The 9,062-nt window shown below is 33.9% G+C and overlaps 1 protein-coding gene across 4 annotated transcripts in view; it reads right to left on the bottom strand.

The window, feature by feature from the left end:
- Positions 1-3,091: 3,091 nt before the first annotated feature.
- LOC121865064 overlaps positions 3,092-9,062 on the bottom strand; it is a 46,282-nt gene continuing 40,311 nt past the window's right edge. For all 4 annotated transcript variants that reach the window (XM_042364396.1, XM_042364397.1, XM_042364398.1 and 1 more), the window contains exons 8-13: positions 8,807-8,861; positions 8,496-8,574; positions 7,897-8,055; positions 7,303-7,571; positions 6,340-6,423; positions 3,092-6,216 (exon numbers count right to left, since the gene is read on the bottom strand). In XM_042364396.1, the coding sequence (XP_042220330.1) occupies positions 6,079-6,216; positions 6,340-6,423; positions 7,303-7,571; positions 7,897-8,055; positions 8,496-8,574; positions 8,807-8,861 (784 nt within the window). In that variant the 3' untranslated portion in view covers positions 3,092-6,078. The remainder of the gene's footprint in view (positions 6,217-6,339; positions 6,424-7,302; positions 7,572-7,896; positions 8,056-8,495; positions 8,575-8,806; positions 8,862-9,062) is intronic.

Genomic DNA, 9,062 nt, shown 5'->3' with positions numbered 1-9,062 from the left:
CACGTGGAAAAAAGTAACCTAATCGAACAACTTCTTGTGTTAGTTGTCTGCTCCAGCATTACCATTATTAGCATAACAGGTGAAATAAGCTGTGGACTTCAGGTGATCCGAAGTGCCCGCAGGTTTAGTAAAGTAAATAATATGTACTAAAAGAAATAAAACTTCTACAACCTGTGGGAGAGCCAAAAAAAATAATTTATCAACGAGTAGGCGGCCGCGGTAGTAGACAGTAGGCAGCTATCATAACAGTGAGGTACAACCTCTTGGGAAGATACTGGAAGCATAATGTGTTGTCTAATGGTAGACCCTGCTGCCATGGCATCACAAAAATTGGGACCAATTTCCCAGGTTGCTGATCCGACTTTCTGACTCATTTACACACAATTTCAGGGTCTCAATTGTTTCTCTTACTTTGGCAATACAACATGCATATATAATTTCTCACTCTTGATTTTTTTATTATAATTGTTATTTACTTTATTTATTTCATTATTATCATTATTATTTTATTATATCCCCCCCCGAGGCCTTGTAGGTCCTACCATTGGACGTTCAGAGGGAGTTGCATTCTCCAGGCACAGGTAGATGCCGTCACACCCTCATTAGGCCTAAATACAGGGGTATTGGTGAATACCCAGTCGGGCACTAATCTATTCACTGCATCTGAGTGTTTAAGTGGTTATCTTCAGTATTCCAACTGGGTGTAATACTGTACGCAGTTCTAAAGGGGCTAGTGGTCCCTCTACAGTGGTGGCTGAGAGAGTTTTCTGTCTTTCTTTCGTGTTACAGGTACATTATTTCGGTACTTTGGGCAAATATTTTCTGGGTTCAGGGTATCGGGTGTCTAGCTACAAAGATATATATTATCAGCATACTGTTGTGTTTTGGCCTGGCCATTACGAGAGGCTTTTGCTATTGAGGTCTCTTTGACGGTCTTCAAGGATCTATCTGTCCCTTTTGTATGTTGGCACCAGTATTGAGATTCCTTTGATGTACTGTACAGAAATTACAAATTCCCTTTCAGGTAATGGTTTTAGTTTTGTTTCAATTAGACTGATTTTAAAACGGTTTTGTTTCCTGGCCTTAGATGTGCAGGTTACCTAAATGAACAGGCTATAAATGAAAGATGGATTCAGCTATCACATTTCGTGGTTAAGTCCAGAGTAAAGGTGACTCAGATACTCTCTTTTCCCATAGAATAGTCAGTTGGAATTAGTGTGGGGTTGCAGCTGACAAATACAGCAGGCAAGGCTTGTGTCACCTACAACTCATTGCTTTTTCCCTAATTCATGAATTAATCTCATCCACCAGTATTTAGGGTTTCTCAGGTTAGAACCTGTAACATTTGTGAACATTACATGCAAGTCACCTCCTAAACCCTGGGCTTAATCTAGTACAAATCTGTGACATAGTGGAACTTTCACTTATCAGTGTGCTAAAATACCGCGAGTCACTAACTGATGGCTTCAATGATCATAAAATAAATTTATGAGAATATAAATGTAAAAAATTTAAAGGAGAATAAAAGAAGGTATTTCAATGTGAGTTAAGATTCTTGTAAAAATAATCTATAATATATAATTATATATACAGTACATGATTAAGTGTAACGAATGCAACAAAATATGACAAAGCCTACCTATCACTGATACATGGTATAATGAACATATGATTTATTGACACCTGTCACCATTACACTTTACAGGGGCTCCTGGTAAGGGTTAAATGATCACTCTGATAGACTGAAAATTTCTTGAATGCTTGTCCATGATGTATCAAACCTTCCATCTCATTGGTATTTACAGCTCAAATGGATTATATATATATATATATATATATATATACTGTATATATATTGTGAGTAAGATATAATTATTGTTTAATACTCTAATATTCTTTACAACCACATACCGTACAGTATTCTGATGGCCATTTGGGACATGTGGGCCAAAACACAGAGACAACAATAAATGAATAGAGAAGCCAAATCAGATCATTAAAAACAAATCATCAAACAGTACATATTTACTAATGTATCCATTAAATCATAGTAAATCATATTCTTAATTGCTTTTAATGGCAATGAGTGCTATTATCAATGACTATTTTATAAAAGATTCAATTTATATGTTGGGTTTGTACTACTAAATAAACTTTCTAATTTTGAAGGAGAGGGCACCCAAGGATACTGTACTGTAAATATCCCTCACTATAAGATTTTTAATGTTCAGTCTAGATAATTTAACTGCAAAGATAATGGGCACACATTAGGCCATCAGCTGAGGTTCATAAAGTATTATAATTTGACAATCATAATATATACGCAATAAAGAAGAAATTATGATAAATAATTCCACAATTTCTGGAGTAAATCAGTTTCAGAGCTTTCACTTGCATGTCAGTTCATCATAATATTAGTTATAATGATGAAACAAAATAAGTGTACAATAATATATTTGTACTAGATGCACAAGTTCATTAGATAATGGTCACATCATAATATCTGCTGAACTTAATGGACTACACATCCTCCTCTTTTACTCACTGCTCAATATTCCTTGATAAAAAATGTACCGTACAGATTAACTAGCAAGAATTACATGAAATGTTACAAATAAATTACCAGTGGGAAATATGGCATGCTCAAGCCATAGTAAACAGACACCATTTATACGGAAACAATATTAAAAAAAAGAGCAAAAGATTCCTAGGATTACATTTTATTATAGCAGTTAAAATACCTATAAAACCTGTCTGTAGTTTCAAGTTTTTCTCTATTCTCCTTCTCTTTTCACTATTCTGCTTCTCTCTTTAACACCTTTATTTCATATAAGCAAGTGCAAGAACACCTTATGAGAAAAGGAATTTGCAAGTTCAGTCCCATGGTAGGAAAATGATGTTCTCAGATCTGCTGACATGACATATACATATATAATAAAATATTTTTAATTTTCAAGCTGCTAATCAATAGTAATTTTATTCAAAAACCTAACGCCTACACTTTCCTTATCCAACACTTCCTCTAAAGCAAACATAGCGCTCTCATTCAAAGTCCGCTGTAATATACCTGTACTAGATGTATAATCTGATATTTTTTTTTTTTTTTTTACTTTACTTTATCCTCTTTGCCACAGATTGGCCCGTTAGCCACTTGGACTATTGGTCACGACTCTGTCACACATTGTTAGTAAGTAGAGCAAAAGTATCGTTTTTGGTTTCATAAGATCTTTCACTGATTCTAACTGGAGCTGTAAATAAAGATATATTTTCAAAATCACAATACTGTACTGTTTACCTATTGTTTAATATTATAGAGTTTAAACTGTATTTAATCAACATGTGATATTTTCACATTAATTTAAATGGAGATTTCTTTACAGTGATGTGACCAGTTGGCTGTACATTTCTACCAACTGCCTTATGAAGAGGAAGGTTTGGCATGATGTGCATTAATTCTTAAACAAGACTCAGTGTGATCGAGATTCTTTCAACAAGCCTTCACAAACCAGCAGGTGGTGACGTTTTCATTTACTTGATACAGAAAAAATATCTATGACTCTTCAGCCAATATTTCATGCAATCTTGCTGGGTTCTAAAGGCTGGAGGAGTGAAGCGGTCATGTCAGGGGTTCAACATTGTCAATTGAACCCTTTGTGTTTAAACATGTTTTAATGTGTTTATGGACTCAAAAATCACTGGCCTGGTAATTTTGAACAAGGGCTAGAGATATAAATCTCAACTAAAATGAATTTTGGTGCATGTTAAAGTTCAGTAGTTCGTAGTTACCAGGTCACCTGACTTTTACACTCAAACGCACATTATAAACACCTTTGCACAGGCAGCTCCAAAGACAAAATCATACTAACTTTGTACCCTGACACAAACCCTTATTGTAGTCAGTTAATAAACCATCTAACCAAGATCTTGAAAGTTTTGCCAGCTTTGAATGCATAAAAATGTGACATGATACAAAATTTATGGTGATCAAAATATTTCACAAACATTTTGCTTGGATACCCAAATTATAATGAGAAATGGTTTTATATATGAATGATGATAGTGCATAATCATTTTTATTAAATATCTATAATTAACAATTAGGTGATACTTTAAGAGTTGAAACCAAATGGTAATTTTGTGACTTATGAGCAGCACAGCTCAAACTATTCTGAAGAAATTTGTACAAATCTATAAATTCTATTTCATTTGTTTCTTAAAAAAAAAATCAAAATTTGCTTTTTTTTTTTTGTAAGGGCTAACATTATTAAAATTTTCAATGCTAACAACCCCTTTTTGTATAAAACATTTAGGAAAAATTATTGGTTGATTTGGAGATGTTTTACTATCATCACTGTCATTAAAAACAATGGAATGACAGTGGACATAGCTTAATCAAGTGAGCGTTAAGCCAGATGCAATGTGAAGATTAAGCTGCCTTGTACCGGTAACCCTCCCTGTTAAAACGTAGAAGCACCATTAAAACACTTAACAATGGGAATGTATTGGTAAGTGATGCGCCATCATGTTGTACAACCTAGTGAGAATCTTAAACATTGAGAAACATACCTCTTTCGGCCCTACAAACACCTCACATATATAATATTAAATTACACACTATTGCATCCAACGCTGGAGATTTTCCTGCAGTGGGAGATTGTACTTGGTCTCCTCCTAGAACCAGTATGGGGCACACTTTCACCGCTGTACTTGACAATGGACATGCAAAGTACCATGATTGTTTTTGGAAAGTGAAAATCACATGGCCAGCCTCAGTACACAATACTGTACTGATGGTGCTTGTTCACTGGTTGAGAAATGTTTTCACAACTATCCGTTTGATTAAGATTTCACTTTCCAAAATTACAATCTGACTATGTATCTTCCTGTAACCTGAGAAGTTTTCCCGTGTCCACTGCTAATGTAGGATGATCAGCTATTCTAGTCCTTAGTGTTAGGTAAATTGTCTTTCGGGATGAATACATCTTCTAAGAATCAAAATAGCTGCTCCTGTCATGGGCATGTGACCCACAGTTTAACTCTTTTTAACTATGCTTTCAATTCAGTTGTTCACAACTTCCTTGATAGCAATGGAATCTAATGCATCTTCCAAAGAACCTAATTTAAATCATGACTTTTAATTATGCAAAGCACATGGTGTGGTTTTCCACTTTTGATAAAAGAATTTTCTTGTAACCTTTAAATAAAAAAAAAAAATAAATAAAAAAAAACAGTACAAGGAAGTTGGCATATTCAAGCAGTAACTGCTCTCTACTAGATTTTACACCAGTCAGTAATGAAAATCGTATAACATAAAAATTTTGTTTCCCATCTCAAAGTGGCTCCTGCCATTCTGGACCAATGATGATTATCAATGATTTGATAGATTGCACTGGCACAGTAATTCACATTACCTCATGCTAAATCACATCAGCATCAAGGCTTTAACGCCTTATAGTCTGCAAATCTGCCAATTTCCATGAGGATTTGTCAGAAGACGAGTTATGTGCACACTTAGAATTAATAGCCAAATGCACACAAAATTACACAAAATAGTAAATGGATAGCTTATGTGAACTTCACTGAAGTCAAGACATAGTCTATGGTTAGACTTTCACAACTCTTTTTAACTGCACAGAATTCTTCTTGCTGCCCAATACTTGCTGCACTAAGAAGCAGTGTGGGTCTCCAAAAGCTGCACTCACTGCATTACTATCTGGTAAACCGATAATTCCCATGGAATTGAAGACAATCTTAATCATACTTCTTTTTGCACTTGAAATATAGTAATTTTCCCAGTAATATTTGGAGTTCCTCCACACATGCTATTTTCCTTTTCAGATTACTAAATATTTATACTTGCAGCACTAGTAAATTTCTCAACATTTATGACACTGAGTTTCAAAATTCAGTGGCCGAATTTCCATGGAATTGATATTCCAATATCAGGATATTTGTCTTAATTAGGACAAACCATATGTCCTTTATGCATCAAAAGAGAATAGTGCCTTCATGTTTACATCACTCACTTTGTAATTCACACACACGCACACACAAGTTTCTGTACATTGTCTACACTGACTATCTCGCACGACACTTGCTAATGGCACACTCAATACCTTCCTGGATGTTTACGAAAACTGGGATCCCGTCCTTATTAGCCTGGTCGGTGAGATAACTTCTTCCCCTGTTGTAATCCTTCAGTGCTAATCTTGATAACTGGTGACAAAAATTATTGTTAATGTTTATTTCTCTCTAATGTGGAAACGTGTGTGTAAAAATTTTAAAATAATAATTCAACTTATGATAGCTATCGTTAATAATAACTGCATATAAACTTACCGTTTCTCCATTAACAAGTGACCCTTCTGTTATCATCTGGACACACAGCACAACATTACAACCAAGCCCTATGTAGTGTGAGGCCTGAAAAAGAAAGTAAAAATGGATTTGTAAATATCGTTTTCTTTTAAAATTCACTGGCAAAGAAATTGATATTTTATTTTACAGTAAAAAGATTTGAGCAATAACAGTTGGATTAGTTGTGGCCAAAGTAATATAGCAGGAGCACACAAATATTACTTTAAAATAGAAGAGTTTTGAGATACTGTAAAGATAGTAAAAAAAAAGAAAGCTCTAGAGAATGATGAAGAGGTATATTGATCTAGAGAATGATGAAGAGGTTTATTGATCTAGAGAATGATGAAGAGGTATATTGTTCCAGAGATTGATGAAGAGGTATACAGTATTGATGAGAGGACGACTAATGTAGACCGAGCAGTGACAACAATGGGCCTATTAGTCTAGTGTAATGTAGTGCATGTCACAAAATTATTTTGTCTATTTCTGTAGATTTAATATTATTTGATTAGTCCCTCCAATCCCACATGGGACCCTGGTAAAACCAAACTTCTTGGGCTATCCTTGGTCAACTGTTTACCACTGTTTGTATACCTGTACTGTATATGTATACTGTATATAGTAAACAAAAGTGAACTTGTAGGAAAAAGTTTACTGAATAAATATCGAGTTACATATATAGGTATAAGTAATGAATGAACCAAAATACCTGTACATTGACTAAACATAGTGATGTACATGTACTGTAGGATTTTACATAAGCCAATATATTTTGGACCAAACTGATAATAGATAAAAATACTGTAAATTGAAAGTTCACAATGAAATTTACAAAATACAGTAAATTAAATTGATCAATTTGATTAACTCCTATAAAGAGCATAGTAAATGAGAAAAAAATTATGATATACAACGATTACAATTTCTTAAATACGTAACACTTACTAGTGTCATGGCCGAGACACCTCTAGTTGTGTCTGTAATCACAAAGAACAGGACCCTTGAATGCTCCATTAAAGCAGCTTCCATGGGCAACAAACGGCCAGAACAGGCACCTGCTGCAGGATTGAAATAAGACAACCCATGTTTCCGGAGCATAGGAATGGCAATATCATCACGCCATGAAACTCTATTTCCTATAGAACCTCCTAAATATATGTCTCGACCTCCAGTGCTGTTGATTGGTCGTAGCGGTCTGCGTGGGAGTGCCCAACCTGTTAATGTAAAACACAATTCTAAATCATTACTTTGAAGAAATGATGTCAGCCACCTTATTTAAAATTATATTCTCATTATTGCTATCTTATCTCCAAAAGTGATCAAATGTATTGTATGTAGATTTTAAAATAGCATTCCAAAAACTACCTTCTGCTCCAAGTGGGATCAGACTTAGTGATACATCTCAGTCATTTATTATTCTTTGTGCAATGTATGTGGTAAATTAGGGAATTTGAATAAGAGATAAAAAGATATTTATGTAGACTTATAGAATATTCTCTTGGCCTAAATTCATACAAGACACAAGGATGACTTACTTACCTAGTACCTTCTGTACAGAATGAGTGAAAACATCCCACAGTCTCTTGCTCTCTAAGTGCTGGTTCTTAAACTCAGCAACTATACAACAAAATTCATCAAATGTGAGAAACACTTCATTCAGTGGGAGTTCTACACCATTTAATTCTTGCATCTCTATACCTAAAATAATAATAAAAAAAAATACACATTAGCAAATGATTGAATAAGTTTGATTCAAATAACTGTACAGTATATTAATTATGTTTTCCAGACAGTGCAAGTATAACAGTGAACTCTCTAAGACAAAGTAACTACATCTGATTATGCACAAAAGTCTGATTATACAATGAAGAGTGATGCTGGAAACTTCTGCTCTCCTCTAAATATATAGAGTATCAATTAACACCCATTAACAATTCTTCAGATTCTAGATTTAATGATAACTTCATTTGTACAGTACAATACACACTTTTTCTTTTATCATTAAGAGTTTCTTGGTTACAGTTCACAGCTTTATGGATTGTAGTTTGTAGGTACAGAATATAACTGTACAATATTCATTAATGAATTTACATGCAAAATCTGTCTGCACTATGTAACAAGGTGTAATTTGGTCATACCTTTCTTGGCAGCGACTATAGCTTGTAGTACTTCTGTAGTCAGGTCCTTATTAGTCACCACTTTAAACGCTACACGGGCCTAGAAAGAACAAAATAAAAATTCTAGTAATGATGTGTCTCACGTTATGGACAACAAAATTATTCACAAGTCTAACTCATGCATAAAACAGGATCAATATGACATGCAAGAAAATATTTCTTCTTAAAAATCTTATAAGAAAACTACTCAATAAAGACACCTCAATAATAAACAATAAAAAATCAAAGAACAAAAGATATCATTACATGGCAATAACACTATCGTTACATACCTCTGCTAACGTTATTTGTTCTGAATTCGTGTTGACAAAGGCATCGTGCAGTTTTCTGAAAAATTTCAAATATTTAACTGTTAATTGTAATCTTCCATTCTTTTTTATTTAAACCATAATAATAATTCAAAATCAACAAGAAGAAGCAATTTAGTATGATATGAGAGTTGAGTAAAAAGCTCTGAAGAATATAACCATCACAGTTCACATTGTGATTACTGTCATATGGTAACAGACTTTATCTATTCTATGTCAG

Source organism: Homarus americanus, unplaced genomic scaffold, assembly GCF_018991925.1.
Source record: "Homarus americanus isolate GMGI-L3 unplaced genomic scaffold, GMGI_Hamer_2.0 scaffold2539, whole genome shotgun sequence".
Lineage (NCBI taxonomy): Eukaryota > Metazoa > Arthropoda > Malacostraca > Decapoda > Nephropidae > Homarus > Homarus americanus.
This window is presented reverse-complemented; position numbering and strand designations above follow the sequence as displayed.